The sequence below is a fragment of the Pelodiscus sinensis genome, chromosome 9 (genome assembly GCF_052426305.1).
Source record: "Pelodiscus sinensis isolate ZL-2025 chromosome 9, ASM5242630v1, whole genome shotgun sequence".
NCBI classification, from domain to species: Eukaryota; Metazoa; Chordata; order Testudines; family Trionychidae; genus Pelodiscus; species Pelodiscus sinensis.
In genome coordinates, this window is record NC_143060.1 from 67502528 (window position 1) to 67529774 (window position 27247).

The 27247-nt window shown below is 49.7% G+C and overlaps 1 protein-coding gene across 3 annotated transcripts in view; it reads left to right on the forward strand.

The window, feature by feature from the left end:
- Nucleotides 1–9006: 9006 nt before the first annotated feature.
- TEDC1 (tubulin epsilon and delta complex 1) overlaps nucleotides 9007–27247 on the forward strand; it is an 83562-nt gene continuing 65321 nt past the window's right edge. For all 3 annotated transcript variants that reach the window (XM_075937085.2, XM_075937082.2, XM_075937083.2), the window contains exons 1-3: nucleotides 9007–9174; nucleotides 13983–14061; nucleotides 21232–21434. In XM_075937085.2, the coding sequence (XP_075793200.2) occupies nucleotides 9052–9174; nucleotides 13983–14061; nucleotides 21232–21434 (405 nt within the window). In that variant the 5' untranslated portion in view covers nucleotides 9007–9051. The remainder of the gene's footprint in view (nucleotides 9175–13982; nucleotides 14062–21231; nucleotides 21435–27247) is intronic.

Consider the following 27247-nt stretch of genomic DNA (forward strand, 5'->3'; position numbering starts at 1 on the left):
GATAGTTTGTTCCAGAGGGTCACTGCCCTTAGAAATCAGGCACAATGTTTTGCTTAATTGGAATTTGTCTGGAGTCAGATTCCAGCCAGGGGTTCTTGTGGAGAAGGAAGGCACAGCGAGATAGAAGAGCTCTTTAGTCCTGGTACTGTTCCCCAGAAAGGGACTTGCACCCTGGACTCATGTCATTACTTGATCTTCTCTTTATGAAGCTGACCAGGTTGGGCTCATTCAGACTCTCTGAGGTATCTTTTTTTCCAGCCCTCAAGGCATTTTTTTTCTAGCCATTGATTTCAATGGGGCCAGGATTTCAGCTAACATCATGGAGAACAGTCACGGCCCACTCCCTGTGTCTCCTCCTCTCTTAGCCCGACCTTCTGGAAAAGAGTTATTGTCACTGAGCCAGACTCCTTGTCATGCCATGAGCAGCTACAAACAAGATTACAGCAGCTACCGGATACGTTGGAAAAATGAATGAGGCCCTCTGGATTCCCAGGGTTGATGGATATTCCGGGCCTGTCCCATGGAGCGTAGGCTTTTAGCGTCTCCACGCTCTGAAGCCAGGAGATGAACATTTGTTTCACAGCCACGTTCCCTGGTGAAGACAGGGCCGAGTAACTGAGCGGAATGGTGGAGATTCGTTAGGTGCTCGTCTAGCAGCTGTGGTGCTTCTCCAAACCTCCTTGGGCTGGACTGGGCGAGAGTCAGAGAACCGGAATCTGATGAGATTCTGTGGCAGGCTGGGCTGTTTCCACGGGTGGCGGAAAACAGGAAGTGGGGGGGGGGGGTGTAAAAGAAAACAAAAGAGGAGTGAATGTCCTACAGCCTGTCCAGGCTTGTGAGCCTGCGCTGGCCATGTGCTGTTCGCCAAGAGCCACTCTGCACTGTTTCCGTCTGCAGCAGTGATGCAGCCGCTTACAAGAGGGGCTGGGGGTGCGGTGGAGCCCACAGACTCTCTTCTGGTGTTGGACGTTTTAAAACAGTTCCTGCCACCTCCAGGGTGGTGTGTGTGTTCCCAGATCCAAGGCCCAAGGGGACCAGTTTGATTATCTAGTGTAACTCAGGTCTCCCTAGTTTCTATTTGCACTAGAGCAGGTTTTTAAAAAGGAATAAAATCCTCTTTTGAGCCAAAAATTGCCGGGGCTGGGGAATGGAGCAGGCCCCTGGGTGAGCTGTGCAAGGTCTAGTTACACTCAGTGACTAAAATGTATGTGCATCGCCAGTCAGGGTTTGTCTGGCGTCTCCTTCCATCCATTGGCTCTTGGGAGCTGTTTGTCAGCTCGACTGAGCCCCCTCTCAACTGCCTGCCCCCAGTGATGGCTTTTGTAGACTGTGATCAAGTCCTTCCCTTTAACCGCATCTGTCAGACTCCACAGAGCTTGATCTGTTTAGCTGAGGTTCGCTAAATCTCCAGTCGGACTCTAGGCTCTTCTCTGAACCCTCTCGAATTTATCCACATCCAGCCTGGACTGTGGACGGGTTCCAGCCCAGGTCTTCTGTGGACGAGACGGGAGCAAAGGCCTGATCAGCCCTTCTGCGAAGGCTGGAGCCGCCGTGGAGCAAGCTAGAGGCCTTCACGGGAGCATGCATGTGTGGGTGGGGGGGACTTGTCCTTCCCTCTCCTGAGGGGGGTACCCCAAGAGGCCCCAGGCCTGTGGGCCCAGTGGGGAGGGGCGATGCTGCAGGAAGGAAGGGAGAGACCTAAGAGAGGAAGCGGAAAAGCCTGCCGCCTGAGGACTGGGTCTGTCTTTGCAGCTCCACCATGGCCTGGTAGACAATCAGATCTCCTCAGGAAGCGGCGTCCTGGGGGCAGGCTGCCTGGCACAGTGGTGCGAGTTCAGCTCTCGCTTGCAGAGCCAGACACTTGGAGTGGGCCTGTCTGCGCTGGGAAGGTGGAGAGGACAATTTAGGAAACCTTCATGGCTGGGCAGCAAGGTCGGCCCACGGGGGGGCCTGGGGCGGAGCATTACACCTGGGATGCTCTCCCCGAATGACTGACTAGTGCCATGGGGGGCTCAGCCGGGGCGATGTGACATCAGGGAGCCCGTTGCCGGTCATGGGGCAGTTACTATCACAGCCTGTCAGCTACATCCGTCACCCCTAGAAACAGGCAGCAAACAGTGCGGTGAGCGGGGTTAGGAATGTGGCCGGTTACCATGGCACCGGCATACACAAAGCAGGCCTTGCCCCATGAGTCACACTCAGAGGAAATGGTTGTTAGTTTCAAATCAAGACAAGAGCCGCGCCCCAACAACCGTGTTCTTTACAGTCCAGCCTGGTGCTGTTGGGGGGGGCTCGCTCTGCTCTCCCCTCCAGAGAGATGGGTTTGATGCCCTCCCCCACCCCCGCGGAGGAAATGCCTCTCTCGGCGACTGCTGGCTCTCGGGGTGTGCACACTCGCCCGGGAGGAGTGAGGGTTTCATGGCGTCATAGATTTCCAAGACCAGACTGGACCGTTATGGTCATCTAGACTGACCCCTTGCACGGCACAGGCCAGGGAACGTCCCCCGTTGCAATAACTTGTGGCTGCGCTAAGGAGCCATGCAATCTTGGTCCAAAGACTCCGTGACAGCAGATCCCCCAGGCCGGGACACAAGATCCACGAACAGTCTCACTAATGCTGTGTCCAGAAGCGTAAGGTATACAAGCGGAGGCTGAGGTAGGGCCAGCTCTGGGGACTCACAAAACCAGACATGTCCTTCCTCGTTACACCACCCCCACGCCGTGTCTCTGGGGTTCTCGCTTCCGTTGGTAAACCAGTCAGGAAAATGATCCACCGCCAACCAGCGAGGAGCCTGCAGAAACGTCCCCTCTGCAGCATGGGCCGTCACTCTCCTTGTCAAAGGTGCGGACCTGGCCTCATCGCTGTAGTCTCCAGCTCTTTGTGTTTATGGGGCAGGGCAGGGCAACGGGCCCTGTGGCCTGAGACCCGCGGGAGAAGAAGGGGAACTGAGTGAGCTCCTGAATGGATCTCCAGGGGAGCACGGGGTGTCGACTGCGCGAGGCAGGGCCTCGTTTACAAGGTAGCTGCAGGGGACACTGGGTGTAATCTTTCACACCCGGGACCCAGGTTATGGAGTTTACCCAGTTGGGAACCCGCCTGGCCAGTGACGGGGCACGGGGTCACCCCGATGACAACGGATGCTGGCCGAGGTACCGTAGGACCCTGGCTAGCTCTGGGAAACGGGGAGAGCGAGCAGGTGTGTTTTCAGTGCGCTGAGGTGAATACTTTTCTGCGTGTTAGGGACTCTGAGGTGCTCTCCGCGCTCCCATATCTCCCAAAGCTGAGTGGAGAACTAGAACGGTCCCATGTGAGCAGAGCTCCCGAGAGGCTCCCCTGGTCAGCTAGTGGCCAGCCGAGGTCAGAGCCCCTCGGTCAGCAGCTCCCAGCAGCAGCTGGATCGCCCCCCCACCCCCCAGCAGGAGTGCAGCAGCCGAAGCAGCTGAAGCTCCAGAGCGGGGCCAGACGGATTTACAGCCTTGTCCTAGTGCTGAAATCTGCACTGCAGGACAGGTGGTGGAGCCCAGAGCCGCTTAGCAAACAGGGACCCCCCTTGGGGTGGTGAGTGAGGGAGCTGGGCACTGCCGGACTGAGAGGGAGAGGAGGAGGCAGAACCAACTGCATCAGCCACGCAAGGGCCAATGGTTTGGGACTGTGACTTGTGCTGCAGGAGGTGCCTGGGGGTGACGGAGTTAAATTGTAAAGATGAGTCCCAGGGCAGGCTGGCCTTTCTTGTCTCTCCTCTCCCATCGCCACTTCAGTTTGCCAGTCCAACCCTCTGCGCTTGTGAGTGAGCGCAGATTGGCCTGGCAGAGGTGCCCGGAATGGTGCTAGGTTCCCAGCAGGGAGCTAGTGCGGTTTGCATTGTCAGCGCTGCAGCTGAGGCTCAGCTCTGCCCAGGAGATGTGGAGAGCCTATTCGAGTCTTGTCTCCTCGGGGCAGTGGTGATGGAACCTGGCCTGTCAGCTGGAAAGAGCTTCCTTCCTTCGTGACTTTGGAAGCGGGGCGCTGACTGTGAACAGCTCCCTGCCCCGGCGCCAAGCCCCCTGTTTTAACAGGCTGAGTTATGAGCATGAAAAGTAAAACTATCCCTCGCCTCGTCCCCGGCTGCAGCAAGCTGTCAAAAGCTAGAAAAAAAGGTGACGATTTGTAACCCCCACAGGGTGGGGAGGATGGAGTCAGCCCAGATCTTTAGGATTTCCTTCTTGAAGCGCAGGGAACATTAACAACTCACATTTTTGTGCTGACACTCGGGGGCCTGGGAAATGCGCTGGATTGTTAGTAACATGACACAAAGCTTTGGAGAATGCTGGGAAAGCGGGTTTGGAGGTTGAAAGTTTGGGGTCAGAGGCATTCAGGGGTGGACTAAATTAGAAACTGAGTTCCCAAGAAAATTACAGACAGTTTTACGATTCCAGAATAAAAACATACCATGAACTCAGTCCAGGCCAGGCACAATATACCCCAGAGCCAAGGAGTGAGAGAAATTCTAGCGCTCCCCTTGGATTCTTATTCCAAGCCACAACAAACACAGCCGAGTGGCCATCTGGAAGGGCGCCATGGTTCAGCCCAGTGCTAAATCTCCTTGGCTGGAGGTGGAGTCTTTGGCCCTCACCAGACAAACCTAGGGAGGGGCAGGTGCAGGCAGGCTAGTGATGAGGAGGGGGTGGAAAGGCCACAGCAGCAGCCCCGCCACTGCAGGGCCGGAGGGGGCCCTGTGGAATGGCCCCTACATGCAGCCAAGGGGGGTTCCATGTTTGTGCATTGAAGCTAGCAGGGGAGAGGTCCCACACAAGACAACTTCCCCCAGCTCCAAAATCAGAATTCAGAGGTGCATGTGTTTCCACCTCTCCGGACTTTCGTGCCCGTCTCGCCGGGAGGAGGCTTGGACTTAGGACGCATTCTCTCTCCTTGTCACTAGCTGTATTTTTGCATCTCACATTTATCAGAAACGACTACCCAGAACAGGGCCTGAAGGAGCTGGAGCTGCAGCTGCCACCTGCACTGCAAACCTGGCCCCCCTCCCGTAATGACAAGCCCCCAACGGTACGTACCCCCAGAGCTCCCCCTGTCCTCAACACACCCCTTACCGCTGCCACAAGTGTGCTCCCCACAGGCCCAGAGCTCTGCCTCCCAGCAGAGCCTTCCCCAGACTGCCCCCCGCATCCTCCATTAGCCCCCCCAAAGCACTAGCACTGGGCGGGCACTGCTGGGAGGGAATTCCGGTGCTAGGCGAATAATGGAGCAGCACGCCTTGTCCCCTCGACATTAGTACCCGCTGCGGGGAGCGGGACAGGGGTGTGGCACATACCAACTGCCGCACCGGCGAGCGCAGGGCAGCGGCTCTGGCAGGCCCGGAGCAGGAGGACTGGCCTGTTTGCCCTGCTTTGCTGCAGCTTGCACGGCTCCTCAGACCAGTGCGGGTGCTCGGGAGAGTTTTCTAGCAGGACTCCAGGACGGTGCCCATGCGGGCAGGCCGGAGGATGCGGCGCGAACAGGAATGGAACACAATTTCATTTATTTCTTAGGCATTTCTTCTGTACCATTCTTTGCATTCCATGTCATGCCCTGCACTGCTTGTCTTGCTGTATGTGCTTAAAGACATGGCCTCCTTCCCTTCCGTGTGTCCATCTAGGAGCTGGGGCAGTAGGGGTCTGGGCCAGGGTTCAGGAAAGGACATCTCTTCAGGCATGTTCCCTCTTTGCCCCCCCCAACTGCAACAGCTCTGCAGAGGGGTAGCAATGGGGTGAGCACCACAAAGAATGGGGTAAGGGCTGTGCTTGGGGCTGTGGGTTAAGGGCCCCTTTGCTGTGTTGTTCTACTTGCAGATCTTGGGAGGGACTAATGAATCCCAAAACAATTTCTTCAAATGCAGCCAGCCAATCCAGCTAATGGCTTTGTTCAGTCCCTGTGTGAAGGTGTCAAAATTGCTTATGAAGGCCAGTTCCACAGTTTCTCTCTCTAGGTGGCTCCTGAAATTACTTTGCAATAGAATGGCTATTTTTACATCCATTAATGAGCGTCCAGGTAGGTTAAAATGCTGCCCAACAGGTTTCTGTGTGTTACCATTGCAAATATCTGATTTGTGGTCATTTATCCTTCGTCACAGAGACTGTTCGGTTTGGCCAATGTACATGGCAGAGGGGCATTGCTGGCATAGATCACATTCGAGGTGTGCAGTTGTATGGGCCTCTGATGTGGTTACGTTCTGAGATGGTGTCACTTGTGTAGATGTGTGGACGGAGTTGGCAGCAGGGTTTGTTGCAGGGCTAGGTCCCTGGGTGAGTATAACTGAGGTGTGGTGTGTGGTTGCTGGAAAGGGTTTGCTTCGGGTTGGGGAGCTGTCTGTAGACCAGGCCTGGCCTGTTTCCCAAGGCCTATGAGAGTGAGGGACCATAAATCTGTGGTTATCACAGGGACTTCAGACGTAATTACAGCCATGCACAGTGATACGGACTTTTCACATCTTGATTAGAAAAAGCTTCATTCACTGATCTTCTAAACATTTTGTGACCCGTCACTTATACACGTATGAATAAATTGCCAGCTGCGCCCACTGCAATTAACGCCCGCCCTAAATCTCTTCCTCATTTTTGAAAATGTCAGCCTCTCTCTCTCTCTATACAGCCTGGGTAGGCCCATAACCTCATTGTTAAACCCAGACCCGAAGAAGAGCTTTGTAAAGCTTGTCTCTCTTGCCGACAGAAGCAGGTCCAATAAAAGGTACTCCTGCCCCCATACTGAACAGTGTTATTCTTCACATTGACAATCAGTGTCAATGACAAGGCATCATGCTTAACACTGAAGTTCTACAGGCAAGTGTATACAAATACCATGTCTTCAGTCCTAGCCTGCTAACTTCTGCAGGACATGACTGACGTAGTGGGGGTACCTTGCTGGTTGCTAGGCCTGGGCAGTGGGCGACCTCTGCTGTCTGTAGCACGAGCCAGCAGGGCAGGGGGTGAGTCATTATGCAAAGGGGGCTCCAAACCTGTCTGACCAGCTACCCCCCTAGGGAGAGAAACAAAGGAAGGTGGAATGCCGCCCCTGGCTGGGGGCAGGGCTGGAGGAGAGTTGGTTAGTTTTCTGTCGGGGGATCATGAAGGAAGCAGCCTAGGCAACAGGCTGGAATTTAGGGGCCCAGTCTCACCCATCTCAAGGGGGGCTGACGCATCCTAGGCCTGCCCAGTAACCAGATTCCATCTGTGCTGTGCTGTATCCTGGAGAGGCAATAAACTCCCTCCATTCTACTGGCTGGTGGAGTCTGTTCATGCCATTTTGGGGGTGCAGGAGATGGGAAAAACCCAACGTGCCGTCACAGTGACAAAGAACAGACGACAAAGAGAAGATGAGGATGGGAGCGATATGACAATCGACAGTTATGTGCTGACTTTCCAAACCTTAGCTTGGGCCTGACAATTTCTGCTAGCCCTGAGAGCGCATTCTTGATCTTCAATATCACATCACCACCTAGGGGGGCCCTTCTGCAGAGCAGCTGCCCGACTAAAGGGCTGATGCAAAAGGGAAGAAGACTGGAAACGGGTGTCACCAACAGGCCAAGAGACGTTTCCGCTGACAGAACGCCCGGCACCAGGTGGGCTCCCCCCATGTTAACGCCATGGAAGGCGGGTGGGACTCAGCTGTGCACCCAGGTGGGAACTGCGCTAGTTTCAGAAGGGAGTTCTTGTGTCTGAGGCAGTCCAGTTGCCATGCAGCTCACACGGAGCACAACATCTGTGGCAGTACTCCTCACCCTCTGGCTCTTGCAGCATGGGTACCTCTGATGGATGCTCACACCTCTCCGGCACCCCCACTGCCCTCGTCTGCTTTTGTGTCATGCTGACTCCAGCACAGCATGAGGGCATGGTGGTTAGTTGGGGATCACAGACTCCAGGGGTTTGTCTGGGCAGGGTCTTGCTGCTCTGAAGCTTGTTTTGCCTGGAACAATTGTGACCTCCAGTGGGCAGAGTTCTCCATTGCAGGCAGAAGTCCTGTGAGAGACGGTTCTCCAGAATAATATAGCCCACTGCTCCAGTCTGATTGAACCATAGTTAGACAGAAAGACACTCTTGCTACAGCATGTCCCACGCTCAGCCGTACAGAGCAGAGCCTTGTGCTGCTCCGATGCTCAGTGCCAGCCCTTTGGGCCTAGCTTCGGCTTATTTTAAAATCTGCCTTTTGCCAAGGCAGCCTTTGTCCTGTGCACATGACAGAAGGAAGCCCAATGATTCCACAGCTCTCTGCTAATCCGAGTGGCTTTCCGCTGCACAGTCTCAGTGTGACAGGTGATAACAGACAGGGCCGAGCATGTTAATGTGAGCTTTCTCGTTGCAGAATGATTCAAATCAGCGCAAACTCAAGTGTCTGCACTTTCATATCTGGTTTGTTTCGAAGTTGAGTTGCCAGCTTCCCACCCAAGTTTCTGGTGATGTCTGGGAGTCACAGTGCTGTCCACGCTGGAACTTCTGTCAGTGAAGCTGGTGTGGCTCAGAAGCTGTTTGTTCACACCTTGCGCAATGTAGGTTCCAAAGAGGCTGGAGAGAGGCTGTTCTCAGTGGGGGCAGGTGGCAGAACGAGGAGCAGTGGGGGAGGTCCAGGTTGGATATTGGGGAAAGCGATTTCCCGAGGCGGGTGGAATCTCGGTCCCTAGGGCTGTTTGAGGCCTGGCCGAGCCCTTGGGATGCTTAGCGGGGCTGGCCCTGCCTTGGGCAGGGGCGGACGCCAGGACTGCGGGGGGCTCTGGGGTGACCGGTCCCAAGGACCCTCGAGACCTTTCCCCTCTGCCTGCATGTGACCAAGCGGCTCCAGCCCAGGGTGCCCCGCCTCCAGCTCCCCCAGTCCCAGCACCTGGGGGCTGACGGAGCCGGGCTGGCCCTGGAGCCACGTGCTCCCCAGGAAGGGCAACCCGGCGGGGGAGGGCTGAGCGCGGCTTCACCTATCCATTGCGCACGCGCCTCGCGCCTGCGCCCTGGGTGGCGGGACCGCGTGCGCCTGCGCAGTAGCGGGGTAAGCGCTGTTTGAGTGCCGGCGCGCGGGCCGGAGCCAAGAGCGGGATGCGGCGGGGCCGCGCTGGGGCGCTGCCGGCGGCCATCGGGGCGCTGTGCCGGGCGCTGCCGCTGGAGAGCCGGCCCGCCCCGGAGACCTTCCGCCTCGCCAAGTTCGACCGGCCCGAGGCGGTGAGAGCTGGAGCGCCGGGACCGCCCCCTAGCAACGGCCCCGAACCCCCGCCCTTGGGACCGCCCCCTAGCAACGGCCCCGAACCCCCCCCCCGCCCTTGGGACCGCCCCCTAGCAACGGCCCCGAACCCCCGCCCTTGGGACCGCCCCCTAGCAACGGCCCCGACCCCCCCCCCCGCCCTTGGGACCGCCCCTAGCAACGGCCCCGAACCCCGCCCTTGGGACCGCCCCCTAGCAACGGCCCCGAACCCCCGCCCTTGGGACCGCCCCCTAGCAACGGCCCCGAACCCCCGCCCTTGGGACCGCCCCTAGCAACGGCCCCGAACCCCCCCCCCCGCCCTTGGGACCGCCCCCTAGCAACGGCCCCGAACCCCCGCCCTTGGGACCGCCCCTAGCAACGGCCCCGAACCCCCCCGCCCTTGGGACCGCCCCTAGCAACGGCCCCGAACCCCCCACCCTTGGGACCGCCCCTAGCAACGGCCCCGAACCCCCGCCCTTGGGACCGCCCCTAGCAACGGCCCCGAACCCCCCCCCGCCCTTGGGACCGCCCCTAGCAACGGCCCCGAACCCCCCCCCCGCCCTTGGGACCGCCCCTAGCAACGGCCCCGAACCCCCCCGCCCTTGGGACCGCCCCCTAGCAACGGCCCCGAACCCCCCCCACCCTTGGGACCGCCCCCTAGCAACGGCCCCGAACCCCCGCCCTTGGGACCGCCCCCTAGCAACGGCCCCGAACTCCCCCGCCCTTGGGACCGCCCCCTAGCAACGGCCCCGAACCCCCCCGCCCTTGGGACCGCCCCCTAGCAACGGCCCCGAACCCCCCCACCCTTGGGACCGCCCCCTAGCAACGGCCCCGAACCCCCGCCCTTGGGACCGCCCCCTAGCCCTTGGGACCGCCCCTAGCAACGGCCCCGAACCCCCGCCCTTGGGACCGCCCCCTAGCAACGGCCCCGAACCCCCCCGCCCTTGGGACCGCCCCTAGCAACGGCCCCCGAACCCCCCCACCCTTGGGACCGCCCCTAGCAACGGCCCCCGAACCCCCCCACCCCCCCTAGGGACCGCCCCCTAGCAACGGCCCCCGAACCTCCCCACCCTTTGGACCGCCCCCTAGCAACGGCCCCGCACCCTCGCCCCAGCAACGCCGCCAGCAGTCCACCCATACCCCTGTCCCTAGAAACGCCCCAAGCAACGGCCCCCGTATCCCACCCCTAGCAAAGGCCCCGTACCCCTGCCCCTAGCAACACCCCTAACAACGCCCCCGTACCCCCGCCCCTAGCAATGGCCCTTGTACCGCTCCCTGGCACCTAGCAACACCCCCTGTACCTCCGCTCCCTAGCAACACCCCCACCATCCCAACAATGGCCCCAACGCCCCCTAGCAACGCTCCCACCGCCGCCAAGCAACACCCCCTAGCAACGCCCTCACCACACCCTAGCAATGCCCCGTGCCCCTCTCTGGTCTCTAGCAACACCCCCCATACCTCCACCCCCTAGCAATGCCTCAACACCCCCAGCAGTGTCCCCAGTACCTCTCCCTGCCCCACAGCATTGTCCCTGTTGTCTTCTAACAATGGCCCCATTGCCCCCTGCCGTCTAGCATTGCCCTGCCCCTAGCAATGCCCCCATTACTCTTCCCTGCGTGCTAGCAATGCCTCCCATTGCCCCCCAGCAACGTCCCACTCTGCTCCATAGCAGTGCCCCCCATTGTTTCCTCACAGCCCATAGAAACTCCTTCATGTCACATGGCAACACCAACACCCCATGGCAATGTCTTCTCTCTGCACCTTAATCAATCTCGGTGCTCCCTGCCCCATAGGAACATCCTCCCTTACTGAGCCATAGTACCCTCTGCTTCAACTACACCACAGAACCCTCCTCCCATAACATTAATGTCCACTTCTCCCTTTAACCTTGTAATGCTATCTCTTCTCTAAGACCACCACCTCCTGTGCTCTGAGGTCTTCTTCATACTGGGTATTCCTGCTCTCAGCATAGCTGCCCCAAGTACAAGTCCATGGTGATATAAGCTAGCTGATATAAGCACAGTTTGCAACTCAGCTCTATGTATAACCAGGTCATGGTGCAAATTCTGTAGCTTTGGTTGTAGTAGTGTCTACAGCTGGCAGCTATACCAATGACTGGTGTTGAAACAAATCCCCAGGAATGACAAGGTCTGTGCTTCAGTTCTGCCTGCTGTAAAGGAGGGATAGTAACACTGGGTGAGAAGTATAAAACACTCAGGTGTGTGGGTGGGGCAATGCTGTATGAATATTCAATGGTACTCTCTAGTTCTCATTAATGCCTTCACATTGGTCATATTGTTGTACTTAAAAGAAGTACTCGGGATCTTTTTCAGGGGGATAAGGCAACATGCCACATTTATTGATCACACATAGAATAATCAACACTTATCATATGCATATGATATATATGTCACTCATGCGCGCACACACACACACACACACACACACACACACACACACACAAGCACACTCTGTCTTGCTGTTGTTACCAACGAGTTGCTCCCCTTAACTTCACTGGCCAGGCGAGTTAGATGGGGGAGGGGTGGAACCGGGCTTCTTCCGATCCGGATCGATGCTCCGATGGTGACAAGACGAAACCCGGGGTCCTCTGCAAGACACCTCACTTTTATAGCATCCCTCTCATATGCAAATATATCCCAGATTCAAAATCTGGGTCTGTGTCCGTTGGTCCCTTTGTGCTGCAGAGAGGGTGTTTTCCAAAGAAGGTGCCTGCTTCTAATCCCCAAGGCCATCAATATGTCTGCTCTTCTTTCTTGAGCCCACTTGACACCTTAGGTCTGACTTCCACCCCCCTTCAACTGTTGTAGCTGTCTGGAGGTGCTTGGCTCCCAAGTCTTACTCATTCACACCTCATTCATTCAACATGGCAAATGGTTACAGAGTGGGGGGAAGATCTTATTCTACTCCTAGCAAAAGACATTTTACCACTTTAACTGTATACAGTAAAACTCCAATAGTCCGGCACTCCTGATAGTCCGGCATCAAAATGGCAAGAGCCCAGTGAGTGAGCTTTGGCAAAAAATGAGTCACAAGGTAACAGCGGCAGCAGCTGAACTGAGCAAAAAGGGTAAAAAAGGCTTAAAAAAACTAAAACATTACAGTATACTGGATACAGTATGTACAATAAAAAGGGTTAAGAATACTTTATACACAGTATATAATGTATACAGTATATATATATAACCATCTTATAGTACCTCCTGATAGTCCGGCATATCTGATAATCCGGCACCACCTAGGTCCCATAGGTTCCGGATTATCAGAAGTCTACTGTACTCAGTTTTCTACAAGTTTTCTATATAGGGTTCTAATACAAAGTTACAAGGTTATATGGATTCAGGTTCTAATACTAAGTTACAAGGTTATATGGAGAGGCACAAGGTCAAGTCCATATGAAGTAATATATTTAATACATAGATTTATCTACATTGTAGCTAATCTGTACAACTCGGTGTATCTCCTTATCTGTGCCCCATAGTGCTTCATGGTGTTCTTCACCAGCTGGTAGCCTTGGCACTCCTCTGCTGTAATATCACCTCTTAAGAGTTTGTCTACATGTGGAGTTATCTAGAATAACTGTTGAATAGCTCGATGTGTGGACACCCTTATTCTGTATTCAGAATCTCACACATACGTTATTCTGGAATAGTTCTGGTGCTCTCAATTCTCATCCTACCAACCTTTTATTTAGCTTTCAAATGTAGGAGAGCATACACTTTCCCCTTGAAGCTTTGACTCTAATTTCACGTCCTCATCTCCCACCTCAAAGGCACTCATACCTCACCTGAGACCCTTTTGTCATGGTACATCAGCCATCCCTGTAATGTCACTAGCTTTCTTCCCCCATTTGCCCATAAAGCCCAGTCATCCAGATACGCATGATCAATTTCTGCTTACGTTAGAGGGAAATCATCTTCTGCATTAAAGAGTAAAATAGTCTCCCTTGTCTCCATGCTGCCCTTCCTTTCTTTTCAGTAGAACTGTTTATTTCCATGTCTTCTCTTGCTTAGCATCTTCTTCAGAAGCTCTGAAAAGTTCTTGTTCTTGGAGAATTTCCTGGAAATTCTATTTCCACTCCCCCCACCCAAATTGAAGCTTGATACTTCCCTCTGGCATGCAACACAATTCTCTTGTCACTCAGAGTTTATTGCCCTCTCTTTATCCTGAATGGTCATAGGCCCTCTCTGTGCTAGGGCTTTGGAAACTCCATTGGCGAGAAGGCCTTGATCTACCTCTGTTTATAAGATGTTTTGTATTTGCCTAGCCATTGTACAAATGTTGGTTGCAATTCCTAGTAGGAGGGCTTGCCTTAAATTGCCATAGTCTGCAACCATGCTGTCCTAGCTTCTAATTACGTTGGTTGAGCTAGTTCTCGTGATTCAGGTCCTCAGTGTTTAGAGATTACCCTGGAGCCTCTGCTCCTGCGGCATTATAGGACATGTGTTCCAGGCATCCCAGAATGAACTGGTACAAGAGTAAGTGTCAAGTGTGCTCTAGGTGTCTGGGCCTTTTCAGAAGCAAAGCTGTTGTGGGGGAGAGGTGACCACCTGGTCCAGGCAATCCACAACCCTGTAATGCTTTCCTATGCTGAATGCACAATTTCCATGCTATTGCTGTTCTTCTGGAAGCAAAGGGCTACACATGTACCTGTCTACTCTTTCTCCTCTTTTCTTGCTGTTGTTCCAGGCAGTGGCCAGTGCTGAATAATGAAAGACAGATACCTGGCAACTCTTCTGAATGCTGATGTTTCCTTTCTGTTCTTTCACAGAGCCTGCAGATGTGGAGGCTGCTTTATTCTCTTCTAAAGCAAAGCCATGACAGAGGAAGGACTGAGTCTGATACAATAGGTAAACAAGTATTTTTCCACCAAGTGCTTGTGAGGTTTGTCTCTGATTCTGGGAATGACATTGATCCCAATTGATCCCATTGATCCCAATCCTTGCATCACAGATGTGCAGAAGAAGTTGCGAGTCAGAACCTGATGATTCATTCTGAATTTGTTTTCATTGAATCATAGAACACTAGACCTGAAAGGGGCCTTGAGAAGTCAAGTCCAGTCCCCTGCCCTCGTGGCAGGACTCAGTAGCATCTAGACCATCCCTGATAGATGTCTATCTAACCTGCTCTTCAGTATCTCCAGAGCCACGGGCGAGTAGATAACCCTAATTGTCGAGCCTGCTAATGAGGTTTCAGTCAACCAAGCTGTGTATTCTCTCATCAGTGGTAGGCTCTTGCTTGTTTGGTGCGTTTTACCTGACATGTCACTGCAGTTGCATTTACACACTGCACTGCTTTTGCAAGTTCCCCAGAATGCTCAGAGATAATTGCAGAAAATCAGTTTACTTCCTCTCTAATCTCTTCTTTTCTCCTTGCAAACATGACACTTGACACTGGAGTTAACTGCCATTAAATCCTACCTTAGGGCTGCAGGTTATAATGGATGAGCTGTGCCTCAAAGCTGTACATACACCCCGTGTTGTGGCGCCAAGGAGTAAAGAAGGACTCCATGTGTTATGTCCTTGTAAAAGAGTGTAAAATACATCTATAATCGGGAACTGTGTCGCAGAGAGAGCCTGAGTACAGATTGACTTTTCTACCATCTTGTCAAGGGAGAGAGCTTAATCACTGCCGGCTATTTAAATATACATTACTCCAAACATAGTGCTAGTCTCAGGGCTATGCCTTCCACAGATACCCCCAGTGCCCTGCTGCTGTGTGGTCCATTCACTAGAGCAGGGACGGTGTGAATGTGGTATCCTCCCACAGCCTTAGAATGTTTCTGAGGTCCAAACCATCTGAAGTTGGCTCCTGAAATCTGCATGAGTGAAACTGTGCTTGTCAGGCTTCCGAAATCCAAAATAGCCTACGGTTGTGGAAACTGAAGCAAAGTGATTAAATGGCTTGGCCAAGATCTCTCAGGAAGTCCATGCCCAAGCCAAGAATTCAACGTTGGTTTCCCAGTCCACAGCCTTAACCATGGGATCATCTTTTTATTCCTGCTGGTTCAGTTGCTACGCAGAGACATTACGCTGAAGTTCCATCCCATGCAACTATGCGTTAAGGCAAGTCAGCTGTGTCTTTTGTAACTTCACCAGAATCAGCATGTGGAAAGCATTGCTAAGCATGTAGTTTGGCCTCAAATCTATACATGTATAGACTGATTGGACTTTTTAAATATTACATTGGGAAACCAGAAATGCCATCATGTGGAACTCTGATTGCCAACAACCAATGTGGGAGCAGTCTGTACTTGGCATCTTCACTTGCACATGATGGACTTCTAACCAGAAAATTGACACATACTTTGCTAAGGGAGTTGCACAGTTTTTGCTAGATAACAGTATAATTTTGTGGATTTAGAATTCCTGCATTCTATTTCTGGTTTGATTTCAGGCAGACTGGTTTAGTGGTTAAAGTAGTGGTACAGGCTGGATAGCCAAGCATACAGATAAGCACATTTATCGCATGGCTATGTTAATGAAAGTTGGGTCTGCCATATTCAAGATGACTGTTTTGTTGCCAGCATGTCAAGAGTGACTTTAGCACCTGACCTGACAGTGACATGTCTTAAGAACTTATGTAGCCTGCACTATTGCAGTGTCTCAGTGCCTCCTAATCTTGAATGTATTTTATTCTCAACATTCTGTATTACAGATGGCAGTCTGGCACACAGACTGTGTGACTTGCCCACTGTCACACAGGAAGTTTGTAGCAGAATTGAACTTGGGTCTCAGGAACCAAGATTAGTACCCTAACCACTGGTCATCCTTCCCTTCTTTGTGTAACTTCTTGGTTACCTTCTTTTCCCTCTCAATTTTACAGCTAATTTCCTGGCTCTAGCACAGGAGTATCAGGCCTTGGTCAGTATGAGGGATATAAGTGCACACGAATATTAAAATCAGTCTGTGTAGGACGAGATTTTATTTCTTTTAGGCTAAAAGTATTTTCTGGGAGATCACTCTCTCTCTAAGTTTTGAGCTGGTGTCTGTACACGTTACCAGAGATCTCAGCAGTCCTTGCCATTCATAGGACCTAAACAAACTCTAGTAACTTTCTGTTGTTGGTTTTGGAATTGGCTATCCTTCTAGATAAGGGGTAGGGAACCATTTTTCCTTTTTTGGGTTGGGGGCCGCTGACCCACAGGAAAATAAGTTGGGGGTCTCACAAAAATGTGAAGCAAAAAACAAACCAAAACCCTCACTGACATGGCCCTTGACTGAGAAGGAGAAAGACATTTCCTTCACACACCAGAGCCTAGGGAGGCTCAGCATAGTAGAGTTTGTGTGCTCCAGCTCTGTGGTGGGCTAGCAGGGGGCCTGGAGTGCCTGTGCGGGCTCCCCAGTACTGGGGGGGGGGACGACTCTGAGCCTTGGGGGCCAAAGCCAGGGACCGCATTCAGCCCCCGGGCCTTAGGTTCCCCAGCCCTGTTCTAGATGCTAGCTCTTACAAGGCATTCCAAGGATGTCAGTATCCTGCAGTTCTGTCCCTGCTTCTGTGTTCGGAATGTGTTCCAAAATAGTGATGGACTTTCCACATTTTAAAAACAGGTCACCTCGGAGAGAGACTAGTTTAGGAATCCTCTTGCTTTAATGACTCTCAAATTTATACTATAGCCCTTATGAGCTAGCATATGGTTTTCAAGCCACATTCCCAGTGTATGTGAATTTTGGGGAGGATTCAAACTGTCATAATTATGGAGTGGTCATTTTATAGTTCATATAGAAAAAAATGAGGTAATGGTTCTAATAAATAGAGTGTGCCACCCATAATGGTACATAATTTCAGCTTTGGGAAATAATTTAGAAGGTATTGCATATTACAGAAAGTGTGTTTAAGTGCATGAGCTGTTACACTTGTGCAAAAGATCCCAAACTAAAACGAAACCACAAACCAACAAAAACATCCAGTGCTTAGTGGCTGGAAAATCCTGCAGGTCCTCCTGTTAAGGAAGAAAATATTTTTCCCCTTTCTCCATATAGTTATTTCTTATCTTGAACTTCTGGGGGAAAAAATTCACACACAATAATTTAAAAAAAACAGAACAGTACTTCCTTCATCAAGTCAGAGAGTGAGTCAAAGTCAGCCTTTTATTGGAACTCTGGCATTAACTTTAATGAAGAAGTCACAGCCATTGCCTTCATACTGCTCTTTCCATTAGCTTTCCATCTGGATGAAGTCTTTAAAAAATAAATAAAAGGCAAATCAAATGCCAGTGGGATTTTCCTTTTGACATGTTAGTTATCTTTTGGTGTAGCAGATTTGATACCGCCAGAAAGAGCTCTGTAGTTATTGTCTCTCTTTCATTCTCTTTTGTCAAACAAGAACTGTTTTTCTGCAGCAGTAATTTTCCTTAATAACTCTGATTTGTGGAATCTCTACATGTGGTTTTTGCCTGAGTGCATGAAATAATGCATCCACTTTCATTCCTAGTCTTGACTCATGTTTCTTTCTTCCTAGCATGCATAAACTTTGAATAACGTGTTGAATACTGTACAAAGCTGTAATTCATTGGATATAAGTTCTGCAGGGATTGTAAATCAGAAGGGAACAGCATGAGTGCTGTATCACAGCTTGGCCTGTATTCACTAAATTTTCCTTTTCAAGAGAAATGTCCATACTAAGAGGGGTTTATTATAAAGATGCACACCCACTCTGTGTAAATTCCCTTAGCTTAAAGAAGTGCCTCTATAAAGCATTGGCCAAAATCCAGGTACGATACTGCAGTAATCAGCATTATCTGCTCTATAAGGAGCATTTTTCTCTCTATTCTGCACTGATTATCACTCTCTACTTTTGGCATGGGTCATGTATTTTAGGTACGTACGGCCATCACTACCATAGTATTTGAGCAGCTGACAATCTTTTAACTGTATTTAACTTTGCAAACATCCCTGTGAGGTTGGGGGAACTGCTATTAATCCCATTAGACCAATGGGGAAGTGTAAGGTGTGGAATTTAGGAATAGAGATGTAAATCCCATTTAGTAGGTTAACTGGTTAAATGGGAACAGGTGGGGGAGCGCTCCAGCATGGCTGGGCTGGAGTGGCCCCCAGAGCGTTCCCCCCCTGCCTGTAGTACCTCTGCCACGGGCGGGCACTGCTCCACACATTTGGAACAGCCCCTGCCTGTGACACGCCAGGGCCCACTGCAGATAGGGGCTGCTTTGACCAGGCTGGCTCCCCTGTCTGCAGCATGCCCTGCGGGGCTGAAGCAGCCCCCTGTCTGTGGCCTGGAGCCAGTAAGCATCATCTGGTAAGGAGCAAACTAGATGTTGCTTGGCTCAATGACTGTTAAGGGTACAGTGTGCACCTACAGCTATTTGAAGGGTTTTGACACCAAGAAGGAAGAGTAATTGTACCCCGTCTCCCATGTGCACAAGGGCATACAAGTAGGAGCATTAAGAATAAAATGAGCAAGGAAGTTTTAGGCTGAACATCAGGAGCTTTTTTCAGAAGTTTGGAGCGGTAAAAATTGGCTTTGTGTGGAAAGTGATTTGCCAGCCAACCTCTGGAGTCACTGTTATGGCTCATTGCTGCTGTAGAGATCAATCCTGTTCAGGGTGAGACAGGTGGCCTATAACAGATCAGTTCAATCTCTGGCCTGTATGCTTCACTGGAGCTCTTACATTCGAGAAGCTGACTTAGTCTAGCCTGATTGCTCCCACCATCAGCTTTACCACTTTGTGCCTGCTCCCCCCTTTCCCAGCTTATAAATGCTTAAGTGATCTCCAATCTCTGGAGAATGAGCATTACCCTGCTGCTTTATTTTAGGGAGATAGGAAGCTGCCAGGTGCTAGTCTTCCCCTAGCTTGGTGTCATTTTCACTATGGAAACCAAAATTTCAGCGTTGCGTACAATCTCCATTCCTGATGTGTTTTTAGCTCTGAGATTCTACTGTACTGCTCTTTGGTCTGGGGATGCAGCCACCACACTCCGCTTGTTTTCAAACAAGCCAAGTTTGGCCACTTGTATTGTCGGTGGGTAATTGAATTCTATGCCAGTCTCCAGTCTGTATGTGGTAATGCAGGGGTTTTCAACCTTTTTCTTTCTGAGGTCCCTTCAAAACATGCTGTAAAATGCGATGGCCCACCTGTGCCACAACAGCTCTTTTTCAGTAGATTCAAAGCTTTGGTTGGCATGAGGGGGTAAAAGTAGAGCAACTGGCCAGTGAGACTAATGCTGACTCTACTTTGAGGTTTCGGTGGCTACGCTAAAAAAACAGAGAGGGGGGTAGCTGTGTTAGTCTGTAACTTGAAAAAAAGCTGAAAAAACAAGTGGTCCTGTAGCATCTTTTTTCATTGCCCACCAAGGAGCACTAGCCCCCTGGTTGAGAACTGCTGTGGTAGTGCATGTAGCTCTGCCAGGCTTCCATGAGATGCCTTTTCTGTTACCTCTGCCTGGAGAGCGGCGGCAGATGAAATTCACCTATTACATCTCTGGCTGGCCAGTGCTCTCTTCTCAAAGACAGAAACAATGCGCTATGCTAACTCTGCCAGCTCAAAGGGGACTGCCATGCAACACCATGACTGATCTCTCAATGCTTCTGTGCAATGGCATCTCACACATGGTTGGCAAGGGCACCAGTGGCCCTTTATCATGCATAGCTGGCCAGGAAGCTGGAAATTACATTGCTGCTGGATAGAAGCATTGGTGGGCAATAGGGATGTTAAAATGCATTTATTTAGGTAAACATGTAACTGCTAAATTACTCAGCATTTACACTCCCCCCTGTGCTGCTGCCTCTGACACAGCACAAGGCGGGGTGGAGGCATCTATGTGGGAGCCAGTAAGTGTGGAGCTGACTGCTTAAAAGCCAGCTCCCTGCATGCACCTGCTCCCGCTGAGCGATGAGCCCAGGTTCATCGGTTAACTGTGTACACATTTACACTTGCACGTCTCCAGTGGGAAAGAGAGTCTAACATGCTAAGTAACTTCAGGAGCCTGTTGCAGCACCTAGGGATGGAAAGGGGTGACCGCTTACTTGGTGAGCATTGCATTACTGGGGTAACCGGTGTCTGGCCAGGCTGGAGCAGTCCCCTGCCTGTGGTGCGATGCGGCTGGCCATTTACCTGATTCACTTATAGTTTAAACAGTTAACATTTTAAATGGGATTTTACATCCCTTTGTAGCACCTGCCACCTTGTCCACTTGAGCTGCATATGAGAGGAAGAGAGAAAGTCCTGTACAAACACATGGTTCCAGTTCCTTGGCGAGTCTAAATTGTCTCCAGTGGAACTGTGCTGCCTTACACTAGCTACGGATCTGGCCTCTGCTTGCCTGTTCTGCATCCACTGTGATAAAAGGGGTTGTAAGCTCCCAAACGCGGCTGCCTAGCTGCTGGTCAGGAGGGAGATTACACAGAATGGGTGGGCATTCAGGAAGTTAAAGAAGTGAGAAGAATTCCCCTTTTCCCTGTCTTCACTTGGGGCATTCAGTACACAGCATGCAGTGAGTTTATTTGAAAAGCATGCATGGAAAGGCCCCTCAGAACGTGGGACAAGTCATTAAAGTTCATATTCACGCACACTGCCAAAAATGCAGAAACCTGTTAGTGTATCTAGTACAATCCAGAGAGAGAGAGAGAGATTCCAGGCGCTGCTGGGTCTAGTGTCCCTTTCTTGTGGCTATAGAACAGAAGTTAAATTAAAACAGATTATGGTTCATCTGAAAGGGGGGTGGTTTTGAGTTGAGTGGCTAGCAAGAAAGGCAGCCTCCACAAGCCAGTTGCAAATTCACCTTGTTGGTCTCTGAGAAGCCAAGGGATGAATGGGTCTGGAGTCTGAATTCCTGTTCCCTTCTACAGAGGCAGATTCTGCGGGTCTGGGAGGGGCAGTGGAGGGGAAGCTTGCCGCCTTGCCATCTGTACTGTATCTGTTCATGCCTAACCAGAAAACATAGTCTCCCTTACCGTCAGTGTGACACGAAACTTGGTTGATGATGCACGTCCAGGGAGCCGCTATTCCTGTAACACGATGAGCAGTGCAATGAGACACGTTTTTCTGTTTTTCTACTTTCCAGGCACCCAAATTAAGTTTGTAAAGTCAGTGTTATGGTACCATGGGTACGGCAGGCCAGCATTCTATCAGCTCCCTTCCGATGGCTCACAGGGGAGCAGGGAGCTGCTGCTGGCATTTTCCTGGCTTCTAAACAGAATCAGCTTGCTGGAGCAACTGCTGACTGCGAACAGAGTGAAAATCGGGGATGAGGCTTCTGTGTGCATGGTGAGCAGGTTTGTTTGTTTGTTTGTTTGTCCTCCTCATCTTATCAGTTGTTAATCTGCTACAATAGTAGCCTTTAAAATTGCAAGGGGTATGTATTCTGGGGTGCTGGACTTTCCCTTTCTAGACTGTACCTGTGGGTTTTCCTACCCTTTAGGCAGACAGGTGAGCAGCATGAGTTCACTCTCACTGTGTGGAATATGCCAGGAAGTGGCAAATAGCATTTTAAGAAATATTTGAGTGCCAAATAGTAGCTACGACTATTCACTGAGTAACTAATGATTATTCATCCTTCCTGAGGAAGTAATGGGATATGCTATTGTGCTTCCATCAATAAAAAGATGTCACTCTGCAGAAAGCCTGCTCTGGGAATCTGCTGCATCTAGTGAAACTGGGAATCCATACAAGTGACCAAACAAATTGCATAGACCAATAACATTTGATAACTTTCCATTTAAAATTCACTGCATCACATACAAAGCTCTTGATGCTTTCTCACCTCTTTGCCTGAGGGCTTATGAAATAAGTTGGGGAATGAAGAGAGAAGGTGATTTCTCCCTCCACGCTTACACATCAGATAAACTCCTTGCTCTTAGCACCAAAGGACAGGGAAGCTAACTTTAAAACCACCGGAGCTAAGTGTTATAACCTGGTCCAGTTCTCCTGTGTATGGTCACCAATGAGGTGTGAGTGCACCCAATTTCTGTGTTCCATGCATTTCCAAGTCAACTTGGTCTGGGTAGAGAATGGTCTGAAACTTGCTAAAGGACTCCAGGGCAGCCCTCAGCTCCTTGGCTATATTTACAACAGCCCTGAAGAGGAAGTACCATAAGCAGTCATACAAACCGGGCCTGTGCTCTTATGAACCACTTTTTAAAAAGATGATGCAAAGTTTACGACATCCTGTACCTTCCTTTTTATCAACATCACCCCACCTCACCACCTGCCCAAAAGTTACTTCTGATAAGGTGCTTGGGAATTGCCTACCACTGCTGATGCCACTTCCAACTGACCCCCAGACCTTTTTAGATGGTCACCTAGAACTGCCCCCCCCACCCCCACATCCAGAGGGCAATAACAAGAGACAAAGAGGTGTTGGCTATCATCCATTCTGGCTGTACCATCAAGCTTCTCTTTTTGCTTTCCACAAAACCCTCTTCCCTGGACCCTTTCAGGGACCGCTCTCACAAGGAGGACCTCCTTGCAGAGGTAGAATCTCTCCTCCAGTAGGAAGCAATAGAGTGAGTACCACTTCAGCAACAGGGAAGAGGGTTCTAGTCAATATATTTCCTAGTTCCAAAAAGAAGGGAGAATGGAGAACAATTTTTTAACTGGCAAAGATTCTACATTTTTATTTGCAAGCTAGAATTCTGTGTGGTTACACTGGACTCAGTAATACTGGCCTGACCCAGGTAGGAATGTTACCTGAGAGGCAGCAAGGGGAGGGGGAGGAAACAGGAGCTTAAAAGCCAGTCCCCCCAGCACCAGCTCCATGGTGCCATCTGCTCCCCCCCGCAGCATGGGGGAATAGAGGAGACTGCTGCAAAGCAACCTCTGCCCACAGCGGGTTGAGGCTCACCATGGGCAGAGAGCACTCTGGCAGCAGCCCCTGTCCACGGTGGCTGCTGCGAACCGGGGCTGCTGGACTCCGTGCGAGCCGGGACCGAGCAGTCCCAGCTCACGCTGGTCCGGGATGCTGTGCTGCACCTGGCAGCTCTTACTACATTTAAGTGCAGAGCTGCAGTGCGTCTCCTGGAGCTCCCCCTACTGCAGCTCTGCAGCGCGGTCCGATATAATTGTATCCATTACGTGGTTAGTCAGATAACCGCAGTTTAGCATCCCTAGATCCAGGGCACATGGTTCACAGCTCTGTATGTGAACGATGTATGTATGTGAACATTCATGCTTCCCAAAGAAGGTTTGTGATGGATCCCAACTGCTCTCAGTACACAGTGCTTCCATTTGGGCTAAAGACTTCACCAAGGTGGCTTTAGTAGCAGCTCAGAGAGTGACTTCAGTATCTTCTTGTATTCAGGTTTTTGAGGGGTGGCCAGGTTAGTCTGTTTCAGCAAAACCAACAAGGAGTCTGGTGGCACTTTAAAGACTAACACATTTGTTAGGGCAGAAGCTTTTGTGAAATGCTTAAGATTTGAAAACTAGAAGAAAATGTTATTAGAAACCAAATTGACAATAGCCCTTGGTAAGAATTTATAGGGATGAAGAAACAAAATACACTTGATGGAATTCCTGAATTACAAACCCCGACAATGCTGAGTAAATCAGCTAGTTGTCAAGCCTCCTTTATATACAAGTTCTTTTGATTGTCTTTATCATGGAAACATCAAGTCATGTCTTTCCAGTTGCTGCTTGATAACCGCTTGGCAGACTAGAAAATTGGGGAGATAAGCTTTCTGAGCTCTCAGATGTAGAGGGTAAGGCTATGTTTTAAGCCCATAGGGATATGCACCATCTCTTCATTCTGGGGGAGTACAGTGCCTGCCTTGAGTGGGATTGTGATCCAGGACTGGGGCTCCTAGACTGAGGAAATACAAATCATTAATGAAGGCTGAATCTTTCACAAGGTGAATGTGTTTAACAAAAACAAGCCATGGGCATTAAACAGACTCATGGAAAATTCCCTCCCCTCTCAGTTGTGGTGTTTCAGTCTCAAGTTGTGATGCCAGAGTCTCTGATTCTGCAAAAGTTCTCTGGCAAATGCTTCAAGTCTTTTTTTTTTTTTTTTTTTTTTTTTTAAACCCAAAGTCCTTAGAAAAGCCATGTAGCTTTCAGGGTAGAGAGCAAAGGCATCTAGAGGGAAACCCAGGAATTCTGGTATGACAGCTCGTTGGCAACCACTGGATAGCTAATCAGAAAATGCACACACTGTTATTCCTATTGTTTTTTGTCAGCTGGTGCTTTGGAGAACCTGGCTACAAGATGGTAAATTAAAAGTAATAACAGACACCTCAAATCCAGAACGTAAAGTAATAAACAGAAATAATCTGGCTCTTTTCCCCCCTGTCACTTACTGATTTTATTTTGTAGCAGTTAAACAATAGCTCTGTTGCTAGCCATCATGATCCTTTCTAGCCATCCCCTCAAATGTTAATGTATTTTATAAAAGATTATACATGTGATACACACAAGAACCAGATCTCACAATATCTTAATGGCTATAAACTTCACTGAGCCCCTTTCCACTGCTTAGTTTATTGTGTTAGAAATCATTTAGGCCCTGATCCTGAAAAGACTTAAACATTTTTAAAGTATAGCTTGTGCATGAATTTTTGCTAGATTAGGGCCTTAGATTGTAAAGTCCTTGCGGAGGTTTCTTGTTTGTCCGGAAAGTGTCCTGCACTAATGTGTCCGTGTGACTAAATAATTGGTGTGGAGGAGTCTGCATGGTCGTCTCTGGCTTGACGTGAGTTCTGACTAAGAAGCAAGGCCCTGTTAAGTCTGATGCTAGCAAGCTTGCAGGCGGGCCTTAGGCTGGAGCAAGTATGTGGAAATATAACCTTTTGCCCTCTGCCATGGAGTAAATGCTTGACTGTAAACTGCTTAAAGTGCTGAAACTGCTAAGTTCGTGCCCTTGGTCATTGGGCGAGGTCTACTAATAAGCTGCTTAAAATGCCGAAATCATTAAAGTGTATACCATTATAAACAAGTATAATCAACATTTCCAGAATTATTATGACGTGGCTTATAGAAATAGGGGGCGACACAACAAGCACACCCTGTGTTTTACGAAAGTGCTAACTGCAAAAGGGGTAAACAGCTTGGGATAATGATGTAAATTAAAGATTGAACAAATAATGTTAAGTAAAGTGAGTAGGGTGTTGGAATAAAAAAGTGCTTATGGCTGGAACACCACGTCGCAGCAAGGTGAGAAGCTACCGAGTCTTGCTTATATAAAGGATGCTTCTGCACGCACATGCTTTGGGAGGGAGGAACAGAGAGGACCCCCAAACTCTGTTCATGTAACCATAAGTTTTGGGGCCTGTTCATCCACATCATGCAGCCTAAGACGCCTCAGTGTGCGGGAAGGAATGAGACCATGACTTCCTCTCTGGGGATTGTTGGGGATCAAGGGTGAACTGTAAGTGAATTAGGTTTGAATATTGTAATATAGCTAGTTTTACACTAACTGCTTTGCATCATAGGTATTTTAGGCTAACCTTTTTAAAAATCTATAGTACATAAAACTATATTGCATAGTAATAAGTTAGCCTATAATGAATCATAGCTGAAGCTGTATTGTGATTTGTGTGCTGTGTTTATCTGTCTTGCACTGCTTATATGAATTGTATTGACCCTTTTATTTGCAAAGTTCTTTGGTTATTGTCATTACTTGAACTTTCAATAAAATAGAAAAGTGGTTAAGTTCAAATCTCTCTCACTGGTCTCTCCTGTGCCTCTGAATTTAGAAATATATTGAAAGAACCATCACACAACAATTGGTCTGGTGTTCTTCAGAGTCTGTGGAAATGTTTACTCATTTTCATCTCCTGCAAGTGAGAGCAAAATTGTGTTGCTAAGAAACCACAAAGAAGGAAGAGTCAGACAGCAATAGCCTGAGACCCAATGAATGGAATTAATATAATTGGCTCTTGATATGTACGGTGTTTGGCATATCATGAGCTATTTAAGGGGGTTCAGATCTCATTTGTGATTCAGACATAGCTTGTTCTGGTAGAGTAGTCAGAATGTAATTCTGAACTCTAGTAGACTTGTCGTTGTAGATTAATTGGGGATTAACTGCATTTTCCTCTTGACAGGGTAAGCTCTTCTGCCTCACTAGGTGGGCTTGTCACTATGTGAAAAATGTTTAAAATTACACGAGTTGTGTTTGAACAAGCAGTAGTGACTGTTGGTCTTGACTTTATGTCTTTAAGAGAACACAGTATGGCTGGATTCTTCTCTTGATTCCTGTGATGTGACTCCATTGACTTGATTGGGACTACATGCTTGCTTCTAGCTAAGCACATGCTAACGGGTGTAGCTAGGTTTGGCCAGATTGCTTTGCAGCTTGCTGATTTAAATGAAGAGGCAGAGTGCCGTTCTTGTAGTTTTTGCTGAGGAAGCACTTCGAATTCAAGATCCTATTTTCAGGTGTTTGTAAATGTCTAAAAAAAATTCCATTGGTCAGACTATTTTATGTTTGTTTTCTGGTCCCAGAAGTGAATTGTTTGGGAATTTTACTAGAGTGTTTTAGGAATCGAAGCATGAAAATGTTTTCCTCTTGCATAACTTTGTAGGAACTTTGTCTGCACTTTTACTTAATTTTTTTTGAGACTTCAGGATTTTTCTTTGAGAAATCAAATTTGCCATAAACTTAGATTTTTGACACATTTCAACACTTTTTAGAAATTGTTACAAACTTTCAGAAAGCTTTGTGCATGTTTCCACTGAGATTACTTCGTGCATGTTAATGTAACTGGAGAGCATCACATGTGAGTTCTAGGTTTTTAATGGTTTAAAACTTATTGCTAGCCTTAAGTTATGAGAGATCAGACATAAATCATAACATTTTGAGAACCATTTTTTCCTTATCCTCTCTCAGCTGGATTTCCACATGATTTTAGCGGTTACTGCCTGCCCTGGGAATATACACCACCTGAAGTCACACCCTGCAATAACTGTACAATAGTACTATCCCACTCTAATACAGAGCTTAAAGCAATTTAGTGTGTGATTTACAAGGAACTGATTTTTAAAGTCATATGAACCCCCCCCCCACATCATATCATTAGAGGGGGCTGAGTTTAGGGATGTAAAAATCGTGTTTAAAAGTTAATCAGTTAAATGTTAAATTTAAC